This window comes from Archocentrus centrarchus, chromosome 14 (assembly GCF_007364275.1).
Source record: "Archocentrus centrarchus isolate MPI-CPG fArcCen1 chromosome 14, fArcCen1, whole genome shotgun sequence".
NCBI lineage: Eukaryota > Metazoa > Chordata > Actinopteri > Cichliformes > Cichlidae > Archocentrus > Archocentrus centrarchus.
Window position 1 is genome coordinate 19,240,976 of NC_044359.1, and position 24,410 is coordinate 19,265,385.

Below are 24,410 nucleotides of genomic sequence, written 5' to 3' on the forward strand. Positions count from 1 at the left end.
TAGCATAATAAAATGGGCCTAAAAGTAAAGCATTTTACATGCACATATATTGACTTAATTAAGATTCTGCTTATGGGTTATTTCATTCAGTAGGCTACTAATCTATTTTCTGATCATTTATTCAGCAATATTTAAGGAGTGTAGAGCGGCAACTTTTACCAAGTTAATCCATATTAAAACTTTAACCTTTTGTTGATTCAGTTCAGTCCTAAAGTTCTCACTTGATCAAAGTGTTAAGAACATTTATTCCTCCTAGCAAACACCCCAGCAAAGAGTTCTGCAAATGAATGGTTAGGATTTTATTGATTATCAATAATCAGTGTGCCCCACACAGAGAAGTCAGACAGTATGTGTGATATTGACGTACAGAGACTCAGGTAAAAGTGGATATTCTCCAAAACAATGACTCATTGGGTCTCTCGGTCACGCTGTGATCACGGGAGTTCAGTGAGAGGCTGGAGAGCCCTGACAGGATATGGTCCCTCTCACCTGTAGTGCATTGTCCCACCGACAGGTGGTGTGTGTGCTGCATCCATAACAACGAAAATACTCACTGTACCTTGCTATATTAGCCAACAAGAAGCTTCTTAACGTTAGCTAACAAATAAAACTATAAATGTTGAGATTTGGAAAATGACAGCTTGTGCAGGGAACTGACGAAAACATTCTTTATGAAAAGGCCGCAACGCTTGGATTATTTGATTTCAGTCCGTGTTTGAATTAAAACGAGGTAAGTAAAATGGCGGATAGCTAACGTTAACATACAGGAGTTTGCCATTGATGCTGCTTTCTGGGTAGCTGTCAAGACATTTGTTTAGTGTCACCAGTAGTCATCATCGTAGAATTACTAGTTTATCAGAATATCTTAAAATGAGAATATCTTAGCAACTGCAGCCGGTGTGTGTTTCCAGTTTGTGTCATACGTGCTAGTGGTCCAGTTAGCCAACTACAGCTAACGGTAATGCTAGCCAAACTAGCTTCTAATGGACTATTGCGGCGTATCAAAACATTGGAGTGAAGTCTAATCTTAGCAGTCGAAGCTCGGTTTTAATTCATCAGCGAGAAGAGGGTCAGTGGGAAGCTAACTAAATAGACCGTTGATGTCTGTGACTAAGATCACATTATCAGTAGGTTTAGCTCACATTAGCCTGAGAGCTGCTTGGCCGTCGTACAAACGACGGCACGTCAGGAGGAGATGAGAGCCGATACAAGTCTCAGCCTCCCAAACATCTGTAGTTTTTTGTATTTCGGAAGTATACAACTGCGCGTGTCACAATTGTGGTGTGACTGACTTGTTTTAGCTTACAAGCAATGTCACAGTTTACCAACACAACGGTCCATATAATAAAAACGAAAGACGATTCGACTCATCAATGAAAGTAACAGGTTTTTTTTGAGACGCTGAAATCCGTACAGTATGCATTTCCATTTATGGTGCTCATAGTCTGGGGACAAGTCCCTACTTTACTCAAGAAAATCCGTGCCATGTTTACTGGGATTTCCACTTACAGTCTGCTGCTGTTGTGAAATCAGGGTCCGCGGTTTCCCCTCTTCTCTGAAAGTATTTGCTGTAAAAGTCAAGTCAGGTATAACGTTATGAAGCACTTGCATTCACATAGCTTTTTTTTTTTTTTTTTTGATAAGTGCATTAAATTAACAAAGTTTTAAGAATCTGTTTTCTAGTGTTAATTCTGGGAGACAAAAATAACTTGTTTTCAGCACTGAATAAAAACTGTTGTAGAGAAAAGTGTAGTTTGTAAGTTGTAACGTGGAGAGTGAAAGTGAGTCTGGGGAAAACACCCCACATAAGCTTGGAAAGCTTGGTTTTTGAGAGTGGCTCCTAACAAGATGCATTACAATTAATAAGCTGATATACATCTTTTTTTTAATATATATATTAAATATATATATATATATATATATATATATATATATATATATATATATATATATATATATGTATATGTAAAATCCCTTTTTTAAGAGGCTATTTTGAGGAGCCCAAAGAGGTTTCATTGTATCCAAAGCAGGAAAAGCGGCAATTGTGACATTCGACAGTCTGAACCAAGAAAAGTTGGAACCAGCGGTCCACACAAGCACGTACTGATATCTGACATTGCAGAAAAACACAGATGTCGTTAAAAAATAGCTCAGTGTGTCCTAGTAAGCCACCACAATGTGACACAGTCAGCATGAGCAGTACAGAGGCTGGGGTGTCAATCGTCTGAAATGTGTCTTTAGCAGCCACCATGCAATAATCAGGATCCAGCCCCTAGTTGTCTGAAAGATTATTTTTCAATTTCATGTATTATTGTAATGGTTTGCTATCACTATAGTATTGTCAAGGAGTACTTAACAACAGATTCAAACTTTTATTTTCTATTCCTACCATCTCTGCATGGTGCTAATAATTGTGGGTTTGGTATCACTGAGCTACTTACAAGAAATGTGGTAAGGTAGATTTCTTCTGCCTGGTGTTAACATGTAATTTGTATCTCACCAATTCAGCTAGATAAATCAAATCCATTGCTTTTACAACTGGTATTAAAACACATTGTCTCATTTGTACCCTGAATTTACTCATTTCAGTGTACCAGTTAGCTGGCTAGATCTATCTGACTCACCATAAAACATGGTGCATTTCAGTTCTGTTACACAGTCTCTGTTTTTCCCTTTGCAGAGGTAAGAATATTATTATTGTTATTACTTGTGGGATTTGTGACAAGAGGCATAACTGATCTAAAAAGCATTATGTCAGCAGGTTAAGCTCACGTTTTAAAATACTCTGACTGTATACCAGTGTTGACATATTCTTTGTGCATTTACATCCTGGATACCATGCATTAGCATGCCTTTATGCAGATAAGTTATCTGGATACAGATAATCAGTCATAAATAGGGTATTAAAGCTTTGTGTGCCCTTTCTGGCAATAGAAACTTACGTATTCTCTTCATCCCCTTGTTTTCAGATTAATAGTTTGCGAACCCTTTGGTATTACTAGAATTTCTGAATTGATTACTCACAAAATGTGGTATGCACAGTCTAATAGCAAAAAAAAAAAAAAATGTGGTTTCCATTTCTCCATTGAATACACTGAAAAATAACACAGTGTACACTGGAAACAGTTGAAATGAAGTGCTAATGACTTCTCCAAAAGCTGCTTGGGCTCAGGCTTTACATTAAAGAGAAGGACCTTCCCATAACTAAAGTCACGCAAAAGCTGCTTGTTGAAAAATTAATGCGCTCACTAAAGACTGTTCAGTGTGAAGCACGCCTGGTTTCACAGAACCTTAGAAGAAAACAACCTGCAGTACAAGTCTGTAAAAACAAACAAATAAAAAAACAAGAAAAACAGGATGTTCCACAACAACAAAAGTCGTACTTATTGAATTACATTTATAAGAAGAAAATGTTGAGATGTACCAAGGGTTTAAAATAACACCTAGAATAAGAATTAGCTAAAAGCTATATATATTTTTTTGCTTTTATTTATTAAGTTTAAATTTGTTGTTATTTATTCCCCTCCACTGTAGAATTTTTCAAAATCGATATACCCAGCAGATAAACATGGACCACAGAGATACGTAAATGTTGTCTTATTTGTTAATAGTTCGATAGGATATAATCTGAAAGTGAGTGAGTTAGTGAATCCATAAAGGAACTGCACAATAGCTCTGAAACCTTATCCCAGTTGTAAAGCACGGTGGAGGCGTTGTGGTTTGGGGCTGCTTTGCTATCTTAGGGCCGGGATGCCTTGCAGTCATCGAGGGACCATTGAATTTGAAATTGAATCAAGAACCTTTCCAGGCAAGGTGTCCATGACCTGAAATAATCACCAAAATGGTTAAAAACATGTTTTGACCTAGTCAAAGTCCTAAGTTTATCCAGTTAAGATCAGGTATGACTTTAAATGACTTTTGGTTGTTCAAAGCATCTCAGAAACATTGTTCAAGTCTCAACAACTGGAAGAATCTGATGGAGTTTATAGCTGCTAAAGGAGGTCCTACAAGCCACGCAAATCAACACTTATTTTTTCAGCCGGCACTGTGAATGAATACACAAAGAGTTAAATAAGGACATGTAAGGTGCAACTGTGGTGTACAAAAAAATAAAACATCAAACCTAATCTGCGCAGAAGGAAATCCTGCCTTTTCAAAGGCTTTGCTGACCTTTTCTTGACACTGCACATAGCGTGAGCCCTATATAAGACTGTTGATTGTACTGTGATTTGTTGTTTCATTCATTAATCAGTATATACATGTTTTCACGTTGCTATAAAGGTACATCCTTGCTCAACATCCAGAGCAGTAAGAGCACCTACTCCAGCAGATCCAGAAAATGTTAAAGAAATGATAGCAGCGCAGGACTTGCACGCAGAGTTTCAGTTTCCTCAGTAAGTAGCACAGCATGGAAATGTTATTACCATGTCTTTCAGTGTTTATTTTGTATGATGATGATGTTTGAAACAGTGTTTAATATCTTTGTGTTCTGGTTTGTGGTTGTAATTATTAACAGTAATTACTAATGAATGTTTGTGTTATGCACAGAGAGGCAGAATCTCAGTTGTCTTCAGATACTGACCTTGAGGATCCTGATGGCAAAAATGCAAAAACAGGAAAGGGCGTGGTAGGTTTTCCTGATTTTCCTAACTTGGGCCCTGTACACACTTTTTAATGAGCAATGTTAAACAATTTCAATGCAGAGTTGTATGTAATATATATATATATATATATATATATATATATATATATATATATATATATATATATATATATATATATAATATATGTGTGTTTGTTTATATTGTTTGCTATAGTATTATGTATAGTGTTAGCTGTTACTGCTGCTGTAACAAAGCAATTTCCTGTGAAGGATCGATAAAGTTCTGTTCTATTCTATTTTACTATGAAGCAAGTTCAACATACTCAAGATATCTTTCAGTTATCTGGGCTCACTTACCCTAACATCAACAATCGGGCAAAGCGGTCACATGGAAATAGTTATTAATTCAAAAAGTGAACCCAGGGTTAATCAGTCTAGCTACGGGCACCATGAAAGGGGTGGTGGCCTATGACCAGTCACAAACATAGATAAGTCTGCTGGCAGTAGAGTGGCTGATCTTAGAAAGGAAGTTAAAACTATAAGAACAGAAAAAGATAAAGAGGTCACACAACTAATACAGAAAATGGTGGTGTGAGTGTGCATGAGAGGAAAAGTTCTGTATGAATTTATGTTTGCTTAAAGTGCTAAAGCTGGAAAAGACTATATTAATAAAGTTTAGCCAATTTGAAGCCAGAAAGGAAAGCTGGCAAAAATGCAAACTGTGTAAGAAAACAGTTACCAGTATTACAGCTCTGCCACTAACACACACACACACACACACACACACACTGAGTCAGACAAGATTACAACTGTTATTCTATTAAATAATGTTTTCATAATGATAATGTAGATAATAAAATTAAATATAATTTAATGACATAGTTATAATTATATAAATTATAGAATAATTTGTTATTATTTAACTATTATTTTGTTGTATAATACTAATTACTAATTGTAATTAGTAATTCATATAATTTAATCAGATAATTTAGATATTTTTTTATTTTAAATTAATGTTTAGGTAAGTACAACAGTACAGTCAGAAAGAGAGAGACTGACCCTGTTTTCCAGAGACTTGATTGGTCAGTGGTAGTGATTTTGTACCATAACATACTGTGGCAGTGTACTCCAGTAAGAAGTGAGCCACCTTAAAACCCAGAGTGAAGCCAGGATAAGCTCAGATTCCACTTTGTAGTACATGTTTCTGTTTATGTGCACTCAGGGTTACACACTGGCTTGCAGCATATCCAGCATGCATTGAGCAAAAGCCAGTGAAACACCCTCACTTGTTTCCTGGGATCATAATGCTAACACATAGTAGAAAAAAGTTGATATCATGCAGCAGCTATGTTTGATCCCTCATCTCTCATCTCTGTCTGCATCAAATGTCCGTAGTGGGATTTAGTTCGGTTTTTTTAATGCCCAGTAACCAGATAAGCTATTGAGTCTCGAGGCACACCGATGCACTGTATGATAACGGAAGAACATCTTTCTCCTCAATAGGCAGCCAAGAAAGGGAAGAAGGCGCTTGGAGACAAGGCCAAAGGTGGCGGTGCAGGGAGGGTCCCTGCTCTTGGCTGGGTGAATGGCCACCATCAGGAGAACGGAATGGAGAACATGACCCTATTTGAGGTGGTTAAAATGGGGAAGAGCGCCACACAGGTGGGTGCACAGTCTCATTTTGTGCTTTCTTCTAATTTTGAACCACTAACAATATGTAGGCTGGTTTGGTGTCTGTGGTTATCATTTTTTGAACAATTACTGTGTTAAGCCTTCGCTGTAGCTGCTGCATTTCTGTGGGTGGGTGTTTCAGCCTTACCTGGCACTATTTGCAGTGGACCTCATTTCCGTTTATTATTTAAAGGAGTACTGCATAAGACTTTTTAACAGTTGTAGTGATCTTTGGCTTTGTGTATTTGTACAGATTTTTATATCTAACCTGATCTCATCCCACCTCTAACATTATATTGGTGCAGTAGTTAGCAGTGGGTTCTTTTTTCAGTAATTGCTCATAAACAGCTTCTAGGTGCATTATTGCTGCCTCCTGGTCGTAGTAGTGGGCAAACTGTTTTTTTTAAAGAACCTAATGACTATTTGGAGTAATTGAAAATAATGCCCATACCTGATGTGCACCTTCCTGGATAAGTAACTACACATGGCAGATACTCAATGCACAGAAACACAGCATATTGATTAGGAGAAGGATAATGGCGCCATTAAACAAAATGCAATAGACTGTAACTTGACATTAATGCAGTAGCCAGTAATCTTTCAACACAGATGTGCTGTTTTTTTCACCGTTCGCTTAGCTCTGACAATCTGTGTTAAGGCTCAGTCACTTCTGGACACCCACCATGGCGTAAACTCTCCAGGGATTCAGCACAGAACTATAAATCAAGCTTAATGGTTTAAGAGAAATTGACAGCATAATCTCTAATGGTTTCAGAAATGTTTTCAATTGTATTTTAGTTTGAAGTGTAAATAAATTATGTGATTGTGTGTTTTGCTTTCTAGTCCGTGGTTGATGACTGGATTGAGGCATACAAACATGACAGGGACACCGCTCTTTTGGACTTAATCAACTTCTTCATTCAGTGCTCTGGCTGTAAAGGTAGATGTCCTTTATATTGTTTAAATGTGTAGCAGGTTGGGTGCCTGAAAGCAAATTAATTTGCTCAATTTTGCGACCATTAGGTGCTGTGAGTGGAGAGATGTTCAGACATATGCAGAATTCCGAAATCATCCGGAAAATGACAGAGGAGTTTGATGAGGTGATGTATGCTGTGTTTTAATACAGCTTATTTTAAAAGAACCATACCAGATATCAGCATGGGAGATGTTTTTGCTCTGGCTTGAAATAAATGTAATACTCGGGACCTGAATCTGATTATCTCTGTGCTGTTGTCAAACAGGACAGCGGTGACTATCCATTAACCCTCTCAGGGCCACAGTGGAAGAAATTCAGGATAAACTTCTGTGACTTCATTGCGGTTCTGGTGCGACAGTGTCAGTACAGCATCATTTATGATGAGTATATGATGGACACAGTCATTTCCCTACTCACTGGCCTGTCTGACTCACAGGTCAGGGCCTTTAGACATACAAGCACACTAGCAGGTCAGTTTTATTGCAGATTTCTTTACCATGCTGCATGCCCATGCTCTTACTGTCTTGGCAGCGTTGGTTCCTACATAAGTGTGTTTGAATGTTGTTGTCTCTGCCAGCCATGAAGCTGATGACAGCCTTGGTGAATGTTGCTCTGAACCTGAGCATCAATATGGACAACACGCAAAGACAGTATGAGGCGGAGAGGAACAAGGTCATCGCTAAGAGGGCCAATGATAGGCTGGAGCTACTGTTACAGAAGCGCAAAGAGGTAAGATGAAACATAAGATGCCAAACATTAAAACCACTGTTGATGTCGAAGAGCAACACAAGAGCAACACTTTGATCAGAATCAGAATCAGAATCAGAAGGTTTTTATTGCCATATGGGTGAACAGGTTCACAGCATTAGGAAATTGCTGCGGTACTTCGTGCTTACAGAAAAAAAAAAACAAATAAGTATAAAAACTATAAGACAATATACAAGTATACAAATTGCAAATATACAGAGATATTAGAGCTATAACTATAACACAATATTACAAAATTACAAAATATACAGTGCAGAGACTAATTAAAAGATAGAAGAATGTAGACTATATTCCACTAATATGTACATCAGTGCAATCAGACAGGTGCATAGACATAGGGTCATCAGCATTTGTGGAGGGTGGTGGTAACAGTCTTAGGGTAATTGTTCATGAGTCCAACAGCAGAGGGGAAGAAACTGTTCTTATGGCGGGAGGTTCTGGTCCGTATGGACCGTAGCCTCCTGCCTGAGGGGAGAGGGTCAAAAAGTCTGTGCCCAGGGTGAGAGTGGTCGGCTGTGATCCGACCTGCACGCCCCAGTGTCCTGGAGGTGTACAGGTCCTGGAGAGATGGGAGGTTACAGCCAATCACCTTCTCAGCAGAGTGCACAACGCGCTGTAGTCTCTGTTTGTCCCTAGTGGTGGCTCCAGCGTACCACACAGTGATGGAGGAGGTGAGGATGGACTCAATGATGGCAGTATAGAACTGCACCATGGTCCTTACTGGCAAGTTGAATTTCTTCAACTGCCGCAGGAAGTACATCCTCTGCTGGGCCTTTTTGATGACAGAGGTGATGGTGGGCTCCCACTTGAGGTCCTGGGTGATGGTAGTTCCCAGGAAGCGAGAAGAGTCCACTGTGGTGATGGGGGTGTCAGTCAGGATGATGGAGGGTAGAGGGGCTGTGTGCTTCCTAAAGTCCACTATAATCTCCACTGTCTTCTGGGCGTTCAGTACCAGGTTATTGTGGCTGCACCAGGACGCCAGACGTTTGACCTCCATCCTGTAGGCCGACTCGTCCCCGTCTGAGATGAGTCCGATGAGAGTCATGTCGTCTGCAAACTTAATAAGCTTGACAGACTGGTGGTCAGAGGTGCAGCAGTTGGTATACAGGGAGAAGAGCAGAGGAGAGAGGACACAGCCCTGAGGAGTGCCAGTGCTGATGGTCCGGGAGTCCGAGACATTCTTCCCCAGCCTCACCTGATGGCAGGTCAGGTGCAATGTAGCTGGCTACATGTGGGCCAACAACTCAAGAACGATGTGACCTAGGATGTTAAAATTCATACCATAGATGCATCTACTAAAAATATCAGACGAGTTAGTTCTTAATAATAATAATGCCAATCACAGAAAGTGACAGTATTCTCAGTGGTTTATATTTATTATGATTTTAGCATTTCACCTGCTCAGGAAACTGAAGTCATTTGGAGTACACGGGGAACTCCTAAGGACTTTTTATGACTCAGTTGTGGGATCAGCCATTTTATATTGAGTGGTCTGGTGGGGTACCAGCATCATGACAGCAGATAGACAGGAAGAGACTGAACAAAATCATAAAGAGGGCTGGCTCTGTCTTGGGTTGTCACTTAGACCCTGTGCAGGTGGTGGGAGACTGGAGGATGCAAGCAAAACTGGCATCCATACTGGGGAACGACTCCCACCCCATGCCTGGGACTGTGGCAGCACTGGGCAGCTCCTTCAGTGAGCCACTGCTTCATCCGAAGTGTGTAAGAGAGCACTATTGCAGGTCCTTCCTTCCTGCTGCTGTCAGACTACAACCAGCACTGACCCACAGCAGACTGTTTACTACTTTACTCATTCACCTAACCTAAACACAGCAAATGCAATAAATGTGCAATAATCATTCATTTTTCACTAAATGTATTTAGTGAAAAGATTTCTGTTGTAGAGTATTTTAGTATTTTTTTCTCAGATTTTATATATTACTTATTCTTGTTTTTGTACTGAGTGTTCTGCTGTCCCTTTGCTGTTTGCAATACTAATTTTCCCACAATGTGGGGCAAATAAAGTATTATCTTATTTCTTATGACTGGTTCTTAATTAGCCATTTGCTTTTGAGTTGATATGGTGAATAAAGTCAATGAGGCTCCTGTGCACCTCATTAAGATCTACAGAGACCTGGTAATTATGTGTTCTAGAGCTTGTTCGTCCAGGGGATTTGTGTCACCTAAAGATTCTACCGCCAGGAGTCTGAGGGGTAACACTGACAGCTGACAGTATTTTTTTTCAGGTGTTAAAACAATAAGTCGCACGTTGTGGTTGTGGTATTTCTCACCCTTTCTGACAGGAAGCGTAATTACCCAAAAGCTCTTTACACTTTTTAGTGCTTTTTTTTTTTTTTTTGCCATACTGCTAATAATATTTGTCACTTCATATGGAGGTGTGCTGTGCAGGTGTAGCCTATTCCATCTTTGGGTCTCTGCAGTGACAGATACAGAATAGACTCTTAAGCTCTGGCAAACCAGTCACTAATGATTTGTGTAAAGCACCATCTCTGGAACGTTATTCTTAGGAAACAGATTTAGAAATCCCGCAAACCAACTATAATGTAAAATTACTGCTTTGTTTACCAGACCGTGGCTTTCTAATTTACTCTGTTTATTTTAGCTTATTATTTTATTGATATTTTTAGCATAGCCGCAGAAGCGTGGTTGTGAGAAAATTCTCTCTCTCTCCACCAGCTGCTTCAGGGTCTTAATGCAGGCAGTGTGACATCACCTCTTGAAAGCTGCGTCTCAGTGACTGCCACTTTCCATTCAATGCTCAGCATATTAGTCATGGTTAATGTAGAAAGAGACATCATGTTCAATCACTGTTTCTTTTTCTCTCACAGTCTGTCACTGCTGTAATGATACATCATTGGCTACTTTATTAGTAACATTTTGTAGTTTTTTATTTCTTCTAATACTTTTTGTTGCTTTTTCACATCAGTTCAGGAGACTTCTGGGAATTCTACAGATAGAAGAAAGGTTGTTTTTTTTTTAGACTTAAATGGGATCGCATGTGGTATAATAAACTCAGAGGGAGGATGGCTACACTAAATGGGAACTTGCAAAGTATCAAACAAATCTGACAACTCACCTCCTGAAATGAATAGACTGAAATGAATGATGTACCATAATTTACTGTCTGACTGTATAAAAGAGAAATGTTCTTGCATGAGACCACTGATCCACATGTAAAGTGATAAGAATAGTAGTCTTCAGAATGCAATAGTGGGTTTTTGCTTGATCCACTATGTTAGCTAAAAACAGGTGGAAAAATATCTGTAAAAGTGAAGAACAACGCCATCCTCACTCTTTAACTTTCGGGGAGGTCCCCCCCCCCCCTTGTGAAATGAATTGTAATAACTTTCTGTTTATCTTTCAGCTTCAAGAAAATCAAGATGAAATTGAAAACATGATGAATGCAATTTTCAAAGGCGTGTTTGTTCACAGATATCGGTAAGTAAATGCTTAAATGATAAGGAATTTCCCCAGATTTTGAGATCTTATTATTGTAAATGACATACACAGTATGTCTTATTACTTTTGAGCTTTTACCACAAGAAGCAGACAGTACAGGCATCCTTTATAGTATTTACTTTGTTTTGGCACCCTCTAGTGTAAAATCAGCATTAGTACAAGTACTTTGAAACCGAACATTCTTCAACAGTTCTGTTTACACCAGCGCCTGTTACAGGTCTAACGACTGAACTCAATCAATTCTTTTGTTTTTGCCAGAGATGCCATTGCTGAAATCAGAGCTATTTGTATTGAAGAGATTGGAGTGTGGATGAAGCTGTACAGTGACGCCTTCCTCAATGACAGTTATTTAAAGTATGTTGGCTGGACAATGCATGACAAGGTGAGTGTATGGGGAAAATGTGTGTTATACAAGAATAAATTAAGGCCCACATCTTAATTCTTAGATTTCTGAGAGTCAGACTATCTCAGCGTCTTCTGGTGGGTCATATGATCCACTGCAGGACTTTAAGTTCTTCTAGCCTTTTAAGATGGTTGATTTTGGACTCATCCTGTGTGTATTGGGTTGTTTGGATCATACTGCAGAATGAAAAAGGCACCAGTCAGACGCCTCCTTGATGTCATTGTGTGATGGATCAGAATCTGTGTGTACCAGTATTGAGTACACCACTAATTCTGACATAATCCCCATCTATATTTGCAGAAACGTAGCCCCACACGTGAAACCTACACTGTGCTCATTGTTTCTTTTTTTTTTTTTTTCTCGATTTTTGGCCACAGCGGCTTTTTGTGACAGTGGAGAGAGACAGGAAATGGGGGAAAGATAAAGGGAAAGACACGCGGGCAAATCGGCGCCGGGCCGGGACGCGAACCCGGGCCACCCGGCGTGTGTATGTGGTCGCCGGCTTCACCACTAAGCCACCCAGGCGCCCCTGTGCTCATTGTTTCTAATGTTACCCAGCATTACAGTGATCTATCAGCCTTTGTCAGATAAACTCCCACCTGTTAAAATCAAGTAGTTAAAAATTTAACTCCAGAGCTCTGCTGCTATTTCCTTTTAGCCAGAGGACTTTTTTTTCTAAAGACCTTCGATGACTAGACTTATCTAGAATTTAGATGGGTGCACCGGTCTTGAGTTTATACGTAGGCTGGGCTTTTTTTTCCTCCTCCATTTCAAAGTGAAATCAGATTGATGCTTTTATGTTGTGTATTTGGGTTTCTTGTCCAGCTGCTACATTTTTGTTTGTTCTTAGTGCTGGTGAAAAAAAAAAGCAGGTCATACAAGACTCCTGTTTGCTTCAAATTGTCTGGCTGTGAGAATCCTTTGTGATGCTGAAAGATCACCTTCTGTCTTGCTGCTGCGCACACTTGTGCCATGTTTTTTTTTTTTTATTACCATCGCTGCTCCTCACTCATTTTTTATTACCTCTAGACTTTTCATTCAGCAGCATTTTAATAGGGGTGTTTGAAAATCTAAGACATAAAACTGAGATTGCACACTTGCACAGAAGAACAGCGTGTGAAAAATCAATGTCAAACTGTAAATCATAATTAGTCCATAGGGGTGCATTATTATGAGCAAGTTTAACTGTGGTAGTGGCAAGGTAACAGAGGCATTCAGGAGTATTTAATGTATTTCTGCTGTGACTGCAGCAAGGTGAGGTGCGTCTGAAGTGTCTGACTGCCCTGCAAGGCTTGTACTACAACAGAGAGCTCAGCGCTCGACTAGAGCTCTTCACAAGCCGGTTCAAGGTGAGTCAGCATCATGCATTACTTGAAATGTAAAGGGTTCTTGGCTATCATTACATAGTTGGAAATGTCTGATAAAGATAAAATTGTATAATTTGGACTTCATAATACCCACAATAATGTTCTGGAGATCTGACATTTGCTCTCACTGACAGGATCGCATTGTTTCTATGACTCTGGATAAGGAATATGATGTTGCAGTGCAAGCTATTAAACTTCTGACACTAGTACTACAGTGAGTAATCTCCCCTCCTGAAATGTGCATTAAATCGTGTACTACATTATGTGATTATTAGGACATAATACTTTAAATCGACATGATAACAGATGTCAACATTTTCTTCAAACAAGTGTATTATTTTCCTAATCCTAAAAGCTTTTATGATGAAAATTTTAGTCACGTAAATAAGAATAATAATGATTCTCAATGTTCATTTTGCAAATTCACTGAAATTGCTTTTCTTCACAAGGACTTATGCTTTTCATGTAACAGGAGTAGTGATGAGGTTTTGACAGCAGAAGACTGCGAGAGCGTTTATCATCTGGTTTACTCAGCACATCGGCCCATCGCCATCGCAGCGGGAGAGTTCCTGTTCAAAAAGTGCGTGTTTTATGGCAGGTTTGAAGGAGGTGCAATTTAATTACCAGTAAGAGTGATCTGTTCAACATATTATGGGGTTTTGGTGCCAGTAATAAGCCTGACACAATCATGGGATGGATTTGCTTATTGTGTGAACAGGCTTTTTGGTTCTACCTGAGTCTGGCTGGCACTGAATTGTGTGCATCATTCACGGGAAGCACACTAAGCTCAAAGAAGGGAGGAAGAGAAAGAAGGGGTTAAAGGAATTTTCCACCCCTCTCTATGCGTTGAAGGTGGATCTGAAATTTGCTTGTGTGCAGGCCAACTTAAGTGTAAAGCTGGTTAGATTTAATAAAGTAGACATAAAAAATATGCATTTTTTTAATGTGTTTTTTTTTTTTTTTCAGCCTGTTTTTCATACATTTTAAATGACTTTTTTCTTTTGTTAATTGAAGGCTGTTCAACCATCGAGGCCCCGAAGAGGAGGGATTACCCAGGAGGGGTAGGCAAAGCCTCAACGGCAGCCTGATCAAGACTACTGTGTTCTTCTTCTTGGAGAGTGAGGTGAGCAGGGTTTTTGTGTCAGCCCTGCGCTCATCCTTGTAGAAATGGCAATTTTAACTGAAAACTTCCAATCTTTAATTTAGTGTTTCTATACTTGGCTTTGCTTAAGATTGGATTCAGTAATTAAATAAGAATCAGAACTGTATATTAGACGAATGCAAGGCACTTTCTTTTTGCTGTGGCTCAGAGAATAAAAAATAATTTGGAAATATATTAGCAGAGGTTATTTTTACAGTCGCTGTGAATTCTATGTTATTTTGTTTTTATTTAATTACGTTACATTTCATATTTGTGACCCTACCTAAGAATTAGCCCTTGCAACTTGCTACTCATTTTGCCGAATCGGGTCACATTTAATGTTTTACAGCTCCACGAACATGGAGCCTACTTGGTGGATAGCCTGTGGGAGTGCGCGTCAGAGCTGCTGAAGGACTGGGAGACTATGATCAGCTTGTTGCTGGATGAGCCAATGCCAGGAGAGGAGGGTAAGGAACCACTGAGATTTGTAGTCCTACATATTAGGAGAAGGACTCTTGTTGCATATGTATTAATTATTTGTTGTTGTTTGTACTTTTTATCTGATTATTATCTTTCATTACATTCACAGTAACTGTCTTTATGATTTTTAGCCCTAACCGATCGTCAGGAGACAGCCCTGGTTGAAATCATGCTCTGTGCCATTCGGCAGGCTTGTGAATGCCATCCTCCTGTAGGCAGAGGCACAGGGAAGAGGGTGAGTGTCCGGCTGTCATGCTTGTGATAGAAAGGATTAACTTTGCTTCTTGAAGGATTTCATATTGATTATGTTGTTGGGGTTTGTGCTTGCAAAAGGTCCTGACTGCAAAGGAAAAGAAAACGCAGCTGGATGATCGGACACGGGTCACAGAGATGTTTGCAGTTGCTTTGCCTCTGTTATTGGCAAAGGTGAATAATAGAGCTGAGTTTATTATTTTATCAGGTTGAATATTTATGAAATAAACCTGACTGCTTTCTCTTTTGTTTTTGTAGTACTGCGTTGATATTGATAAGGTGACCAATTTGCTACAGATACCAAAGTTCTTTGATCTTGACATCTACACAACTGGCCGGTTAGAAAAGGTTTGTGGGTTTTTTGTTTTTTTTTTTAAGTTTGCTTTGCACCTAAAATTTACTGTATGTCGGTGAAACAATGTTATGTGTTTTCAATTAGCATTTAGATGCATTGTTGCGACAAATCTGGGAAGTCGTGGATAAGCACACAGACACTGAGGTCCTGGAGGCCTGCTCTACCACCTACCACTATCTCTGCAATGAGGAGTTCACCATCTTCAACCGTGTGGACATTGCCCGCTCCCAGCTTCTCGACGAGCTTGTAGACAAGTTTAATAGACTCCTGGAGGACTTCTTGCAAGAGGTAGGAGCTGTAAGATGTTTCTGTGTAAAGTCAAGAGTGAACATCTGAGATTTCACAGTTTGATCTGTTGTTTGTCAGGGTGAAGAACCTGATGAGGATGATGCCTACCAGGTTCTATCTACACTTAAGAAGATCACCGCTTTCCACAAGTAAAGCAGTTCATGTAAACTGTATTTAGCTTGTGTCTGTGATTTGAACTCATTACTTATTGAAGATAGAGAAATGTTTCCATTAAAAAAAAAAAAAAAATGTAGGTTTCTCTTTCCTCATAATGAGCTATGATGTCAATGATAGCATGTATATTAAATATTATGGATTTAATTTGCATTTCATTTATTTTCTGCTTCCAGTGCACATGACCTCACTAAGTGGGATCTCTTCACCAGCAACTATAGGCTACTCAACACAGGTCTACAGAACGGGGATATGCCTGAACAGGTATTACAGCTAAAATTGTCAGTAATATCCCTAAAATGCTCAAATTGAAGCTAATCAGGGTGTTTATATTCGCTTAAGTTACTGCGTTGTTAAGTGAGTCACAGGTGTTGTGAGGGATTATTTGGGAAGAATCCTTGATCATATACACTCACCAAGCACATTGTTAAGTACATCTTGCTGGGACCAGTTTGGATTCCATTTTGCCTTCAGAACTGAGTGCAATGAACTCCTGTTTGGAACCGACAGGAGTGACATCTGATGTGGTCTTCTGCTGCTGTAGCCCATCTGTTTCGAGGTTCGACGTGTTGTTGTAACGAGTGGTTATTTGAGTTTCTGTTGCCTTCCTGTCGTTTTCAGACCATTCGCTGGAATCCCTGGAGTCTGGCACTAATGACAATGTCACATTCAAAGTCACTTAAATCAACTTTCTTGCTCATTCTGATGCTCCTTTTGAACCTCAGCAGGCTTACATGCCTAAATGCATTATGTGAATGGCTGATTAGATATTTGAGTTAAGGAGCAGTTGAACGAATGTATCTAACAAAGTGGATGGTGAGTGTATGTGGATAACTGTAGACAGAAAATAACATCAGAAAGCAGAGATGATTACTTGAATAATGCTTTCTTGTAAATCAGCTAGCACAAAGTAGCCTTGAGATGTCTGAATAACTGCTAAACCCTGGACCCTTTGCAAAATTTAGACTCAAGCTTTTCAAATAAAGTTAGAAGTAAGCATGTGTTACTTTGCAGTAACCAAGTTAGTACAGTTCTAGTAAACCAGAATTACCCTCGGAGTTACCTGTTAAGTCTATGTTAAAATAGTGAATATGTAAAACTCTAGCGTTTAATTGTTCTGCTTGATTTTTTTCTTCCTCTCAGATTGTGATTCATACAATGCAGTGCACACATTACATCGTCCTGTGGCATCTAGCAAAGGTTTCAGATGGCAGTTCAGTAAAGGTACTGGTTATAAAACATTTTGGGGATATTTGGCAAAATACGTGTAATTTGTTTGGATATATTTCTCAAATTTAAAGTAGCAGTTAAACAGCTTTTATTGTCTTACTTAGATAAAAGTCTCCTATTCTGAACACAGTTTTCATCAGGCTTTGTAAATATATTTATGAATTTCTCAATACCTGGATAATACAGTTAAACAGTTACTTTGAAAGGGTTGTACTGTGTTCACTAACTGAATCTTTGACTCTATTTAGGGTGACATGGTGACCTTGAGAAAGCAAATGAGAGCTTTCTGCTTAATGTGTCAGCGCTACATAAACAGCATCAACACCGCAGTCAAAGAGCAGGTGAGGTTTGATCTGATTTTTTTTTTTTATTTCGTACCTCTTATGCATTGTCTGTCTTTCTGTGGTCAGCATTTCCATATATGCTGAAGTGTTGTGTTTATTCCAGGCTTTCACTATACTGTGTGATCTGCTACTGATCTTCAGTCACCAAATTATGTCTTCAGGCCGGGAACAGTTGGAGTCTCTGGTCTATACGCCAGATTCTTCTTTGCAGGCAGAGCTGCTCAACTTCATCCTGGATCATGTTTTTATTGATCAGGATGATGACAACAGCACAGGTTAGAGAGAATTATCCAGTCTTATGTTAACCTACCATACTCTGTTTAAAGAAGGAAGATGGCTTATTTAAAAATTTTTTTTTTTTTTTTTTTTTTTTTTTTTTAGATGGACAGCAAGACGATGAAGCCAGTAAAATTGAAGCTCTACACAAGAGGAGAAACCTTCTTGCTGCCTATTGCAAATTAATCATTTACAATGTTGTGGAAATCAACACCGGAGCAGATATATTTAAACAGTACATGAGGGTAGGTTTAAGTCCTCTAGAGGTTATAAAGAAATCGTCGAGCCCAGCTGTTTTTGTTAACAGTATTTCTTCTGTTTCTCCTCAGTATTACAACGATTATGGAGATATCATCAAGGAAACAATGAGCAAGACGAGACAAATCGACAAAATCCAGTGTGCAAAGACTCTCATATTGAGCCTGCAAAAGGTATGACACATGAAATAGATAGATAGTCTAATTTGTAAAACATACTTATTGTTGAAATTACTATGATGAGACCAGGTTTGCTATTGTGCAGAAAAAGTTGTTCAGGACATAGAGATGACTGGTATAACACATAAGGAAGCACCTTATACCTCTGCTTTATCAGCAAGCAGCTGTCTGTCTTTGAGACCTGTTGTAGAGCCAAAACGCAGAACCATCCTTAAGCAGATCATCATACTGCGAAAAGCTTGACAATAAGCTATGCTTTTTTTCAGATGTCCCCAAATAGAGGAATCAACCCCAAAATGCATTACTTGCATTTTAACCTAAAAGGCATCACTATAGCAAAATGTTTCCCAATGTTTCCTTCATGTTACATCTGACTTAAGTTGCTTTTTTGATCACAGGTGCTTTATAGGATTCAGATCTCACAGGACATGAAACTTCTTGTTCTTTTGCAGTTGTTCAATGAGATGTTGTCTGAACTTGGCTTCAACTTTGACCGCTCGTCATCAGCCTTCTGCGGCATAAAAGAGCTCGCCCGACGCTTCTCACTTACGTTTGGCTTGGATCAGCTGAAGACCAGGGAGGCTATTGCCATGTTACACAAGTAAGTGATTTCTCTAAAACAATAATCATTTGTTGTAATGAGCAAACACTTTCATATGTTATATTTCATGTGTTTGTTTTAGGGATGGGATTGAGTTTGCCTTTAAAGAACCTAGTCCCCAAGGAGAAGGAAGTCCACCGCTTAATTTAGCATTTTTGGATATCCTGAGCGAGTTCTCTAGCAAGCTAATTCGACAGGACAAGAGGACGGTGTAAGTTTGAGGCACAGTGTGTAATGTGAGCATGAAAATTATGAGGAACTCTAAAAAGACTAATGTTGTCCTTTTAACTTCTACAGCCACATGTACTTGGAGCGATTCATGACATTTCAGATGGCCCTGCAGAGAGAGGACTGCTGGCTGCCCCTCATCGCATACAGAAATTCCCTGCAGGCTGGAGCGGACGATGACACCATGTCTGTAATTAGTGGGATCAGCAGTCGAGGGTCCACCGTCCGGAGTAAGAAGTCCAAACCACCCACTGCTAGCAAAAGGAAATTGCCTGAAGGTCAGCAATTCTGGTATTTGTCGGTAGAACATTTATTTTATGTACTGCAGCAACTAATCTGCAACATGAGTTCATCTGCACCAAAACATCTGCTGGTTAGTTTGGTCATATTATCATTGCATGCCATGACTGACAAGGCGGCTTGTTTACTTATGTTTTGAAGTCTTTCTTCAATTTAAATAAGTTGTGTTTCTGGTTAGCTGTTAAACCTACTGAAGGTCTTTTTGTACCCAGTCATAAATTTGAATATGGTGCAGTGTTTTGCCTTCAAACTGTCACTCGTAGGCACAAGAATCTGTGCTCCTCAAACTGTTTCATGTTAATTCTCATCACCCCCTGCCACTTTAATAATAAATCAAACAGTTCGCACATTATTATGGCCACTGCATGTGTTCAGTAAAATACAAGAAGTATAATACATCATTTTCTCTGGCAGAAGAGAACAGCTGTAGCAGCAGTGATGCAGTTTGGATGAATCGTGAGCAGAATGTGCAAACCCCAGTGATGATGCATTCACCCCACCTAACGTCCACTGTACTGAGGGATCCAAAGAAAATGAGGCCAGAGGACAGCTACACAGCAACGTTTACCATGCCAGCAGAGCAGCATCCCCATCAGCCTGTGCCTCCACAGCAGCAGCCACACCATCAACACCAGGCTGCCATTGATTACAAGTATTAAAGAAATGACCTTACCTTACAATATATATATCTGTAGAAGTTGCAGTTGTTTACAGTATGTAGAGCCACTTAAACTATGAGCATTCTGAAGTAATGAACCCTGTTCCACAGCACCCAGGTTACTTGGATGTTGACACAAAGGCAACAAGCTGAAGCCCGTCAGCACCAAGAGCGGGTTAGCATGCACTACGCCAAGATGAGGAACCACATGCAGCAAGCAATGTAAGAAGTTTAACGATAAGCAGTTTTCTGCAGACATTTCAGCCAATTCACAGTATGAAAAAAAGCGCAGTCTATTGAAATGTGGGGGTTTTGTACTCTCCACAGTCGTCGAGGCTCTGGGCTTATGGAGGATGATGAGGAGCCAATAGTGGAGGATGTGATGATGTCATCAGAGGACCGCTTAGAGGACATCAATGAGGGCATGGATTTTGACACAATGGACATTGATTTGGTAATTTAAAAAACAATAATCTGAATGTTTGTCTTGATGCATACATAACCCTATACCACCGAACATGTCATAATCGGCTCAGTGTACTTCAAAAGTGCCGCCGTTCGCGGAGTTACGGCAACAATAACACCACAGTAATACCCTATATTGGTTGTGAAGTGCATTTTCTCAGCTTTCATAAACGGTTTGAATTTTTCCGATAGGACGGTATTACAGTAACTCAAAGTTCCTTTGATCAGCCGCCTCAGGCTCAGTGCTAACCAGCTGTTCGGCTAGTAGCGGCGATCGCCCGGCAGTATAGGGTTAATCAGGTAATCCCAGAAAGATAATTCAAGTCATCTGGACGCAGCATTTTCAGCAGGAGAAATGTTTCATCACTCATCCAAGTGACTTTGTCAGTCTTAGACTTCAGAGGAGACAGAAGAAGTAACTTGGATGAGTGATGAAACGTTTCTCCCACTGAAAACATTGCATCCAGATGAACTTAATCATCTCTCTGGGATAATCTGAATCCTGTGTTCCAGTAAAATAGATGCCAGCAGACAGGGCCTTACCCAAATGTGTAAACAACTATATTTAAATGGTGAGAAAAAGTATGCCTCAAGAGAAAAAGCTAACGTTGATATATGTTTGTGTACATACAAGGCATAAGTAGGTGTCAGTTATCATTTGTGTTTATATCCTGTTTGGGTAAATTATAGTTATTTGATGATCACAGTTACTGTACTATTTTTTTTTTCCAAACTCCAAAGTTAAAATGGTCTTTTTGTGTCATATGTTCATTTCATCATGTGGTGCATTCTTCTAACTGAGCTGTTACGTTTCAGCCGGCATCAAAGAATCGCAGAGAAAGAACTGAACTGAAGCCAGACTACTTTGATCCATCTTCTATCATGGATGATTCGGTAAGAACAGTCCACTTCTTAGAATAACTTTCCCCTTAGTTTTGGATGACTGTGGAGGTAAGTCTCTTTTTCATGCTCTTGAAACAATATTCATGACAGGATTTTTCTTAACTCATCACAGATCTTTGAGTAACACCACAGTAAGAACAATAGGTTGACATACAACAAATATATATGCATTACTGTAATTGGCAGAAGTCCATTCATTGTTATTTATGGTCATTTGATTAAAATATGTATTGTGCTTAAGTAAAAAAAACCAAACCAAGAAAAGATCTTTTTTTTTTTTAATGATCCTGTTGATGTTCCTTTGGCAAACCCACTTTGGGGGTTCCACCATGCAGGAAAACCCTTCATGACCACCATTTTTTATCCATACAGTCAGATATTAAACTGCAAGAATAATTCTCACTCTGAAATGACAATAGCATTTTCTATCATGAGTGCAGCAATCAGTTTGGATTCATAAACTTTCCAGTAGATTCCCAGGCCACCCTGTTAAGTGTAAAAACAGCCACATATCTCATCTGCCCACACACTTGCATATTGCACACTATTGGTGTGTGTGTGTGTTCAGCTGATACATTGTATTTTTTATTACTTGATTATGAATTCCTAAAATTGCTTTTTTTTCTCTCGCCTTTAGGTTCTCAACGTTTCAATGTTTTAATTTGAAAAGGACAGTGTGTCATCAAAATCCTTGGAAGGTGAAATGGCTGTTCTCTGTAAATGAGAGTGGAGTGAAATGGACTACTACAATAGGCTTGTGAGACACCAATGTTTGCCTCTTTAACACTTTGTTAAAACTTAGAAGGAGTGCTTGAGCTTGGATTTGAATTTTCTTCTGCTATTTTCACGCACCGGATTTTTGTCACACTGCAGCAGAAATGTTTCTGTTTTTGTTCAGTGTCCCTAAGAACAACTTGGTACCGGCTGTCACTTAGCTGGACTTGTTATAATGTGTGAAGTGGTACCAGTACAGATATTGAGTGGTAGTTGCATGGTGATGGGACAATAACAGGCCAAAATTCAAATGAATAATGTATACCTTTAAACTCTTTAATTAAGTAGACAAAAAGTGTCTGTAAATACATAGTGGCCAATATACAGGGAGGGTGAACACAATTTCAATTTCATGAACATCAGAAAATATAATCATAATAGCCTTACAGAATAACACTACTGTTGTGATGCTTGTAGTGTTTAGTTATTGTTGAACACTATCATGACCCTGCACTTTGTCACAGAGGTGGTAATTCAGCTGAGTGGTAATTTTACAGCTTTACTTCAAGAAATGATCTTAGGTTCAAAAGAACCCCCCTCTGTGATGCAATCTAAACAAACACTGAACATCTAATGTTTCATAATGGCAGCAGTTATTAAATGGCTACTGCATTATATTGGAAAGGTGTCAGTGATCTTGTGTTCACCTTCTGAACTTTAAAACTGTAGATTCTGGCATGGCATGTAGCCATATATCGAAACATGTACACAGTAAAGTATAATGTGAACTGGCGTGTCATACTGTTTAAAGGCCTTGCCACAAGTTATATATACAGCATTCTCAGATTTCTTTGTGATGGTATTTTTTAGAGACATGTGTTCTGCTTTTATACCTTATAGATAATTTTGATTTATAGATATTTTGTAATGACAATCAAATGTAAATGAATGGTTTCTATTAATCATGTTATTTCACATAGAGATTGAAATGATCCTTTTTAAAGGAAATGATTATGTTACTATAGATGTGCCCAGCTGTATTTTCTTTTCATCTGTCTGTAATGACTGGGGGCAAACGTAACCCATTGCTCAGATGTAGTAATTTGACAAATTGAGGCTGCATCTAAAATTATTTTTTAATATTGGGAGAATTCACAATGTTGTAAAATTTTGACTCAACCTCAAATATGTAATCTCTCCTATATATTGACTATTTTTTTCCACTGTATAGTATCTAGTAATATCTAATCTTAGAGACATGCCATGATTGCAATCTTTAAAAGAAAGGATTTTTAAAATGGTTGAGAAAGATGTGTTTGTTTGTTTGTTTTGTTTTTCCTATTTGCAGGTGTGCAGAAATAGTTTTTCAAACAGCCAGTTTGGTTGGTTGAGTGTATAAGAGTTATAGAAATATTCTAAATTACAAAGCTTCTAAATTCTTTAGCCAACAATGATAGTATCAGAATTGTATATTATACAATTACAAATGTGTAATATATTGTGAATCGGTGCTCATTTTATATTTACTGTTTCTTTTTTGTGTGAAATTTTTGGGGAATGGTCAAAGAAAAAGAATGCAAGTCTTTGACATTAATCTACTTATTTGTATGTGCACATGCAGTGCATTGTTTTGTTTGTTTTACTGTGGATTGTTCTGGTATTTCCTCTATGTATTGGCCTGGCTGGCAAATTTAGACTTTATGGAAGAAGATGTAATCATATTGTAGCTGAAAATGAATACCTAATTTCCTCAGAGTGTCACTATAATCTGGAGAAGCAGATCATCTGGTCTTAAACATTACCACATACATAATAACTATTCATGTTAGGCAAATGAGGAAAAACATCTTAGACTTGCCTGAAAATTGACACGACTCATGTCATTTTGGAGCTTTTCTGTTTTGCATCAAACTGCTGAAAAATGTGCAAACATCTGTACGTTTATACATATTTAAATATTTACGTATATTAAATTTGTGTTTATATTCTATTTACAAAGTGCCCATTGCATCCTTTACTGTTTGTATTTATGTCTGGAGATGTAACATGAACAGAATAAACCCTCTGCAACTGTGTGATGATTTTAATAACATAGCAATAAATATGATTTGATATGGCATTACAACACCTTGTATAATCTAACAGTAAATGGCTTTTACTGATGAAACATGAGTGCACTGGAGACTGTGGAAATCAGCTGTGCTTAATTGCTCTGTTCAGGTAGCTCTTAGACAAAATATATTATAGGTAGTTTTAAATTGAGCTGCTTAAGGGCCACTTGATTTTACTTAAC

At 38.7% G+C, this 24,410-nt stretch overlaps 1 protein-coding gene across 1 annotated transcript; it reads left to right on the plus strand.

Annotated features, from left to right (window-relative positions):
• The first annotated feature begins 507 nt into the window (after positions 1-507).
• Positions 508-24,192, plus strand: stag2a (STAG2 cohesin complex component a). The gene is made up of 34 exons (XM_030746087.1): positions 508-730; positions 4,282-4,394; positions 4,549-4,627; positions 6,110-6,268; positions 7,121-7,217; positions 7,301-7,377; positions 7,519-7,723; positions 7,831-7,982; positions 11,407-11,480; positions 11,760-11,883; positions 13,155-13,253; positions 13,406-13,485; positions 13,744-13,851; positions 14,286-14,394; positions 14,762-14,879; positions 15,024-15,127; positions 15,226-15,318; positions 15,403-15,492; positions 15,584-15,787; positions 15,866-15,936; positions 16,138-16,225; positions 17,105-17,185; positions 17,440-17,532; positions 17,639-17,810; positions 17,917-18,056; positions 18,141-18,242; positions 18,701-18,849; positions 18,932-19,060; positions 19,147-19,355; positions 19,792-20,029; positions 20,147-20,257; positions 20,363-20,489; positions 21,317-21,394; positions 22,041-24,192. Exons 2-34 carry the CDS (start codon positions 4,351-4,353, stop codon positions 22,062-22,064), a joined length of 3,828 nt encoding a protein of 1,275 aa, XP_030601947.1. The 5' UTR covers positions 508-730; positions 4,282-4,350; the 3' UTR covers positions 22,065-24,192.
• The last annotated feature ends 218 nt before the right edge of the window (positions 24,193-24,410 follow it).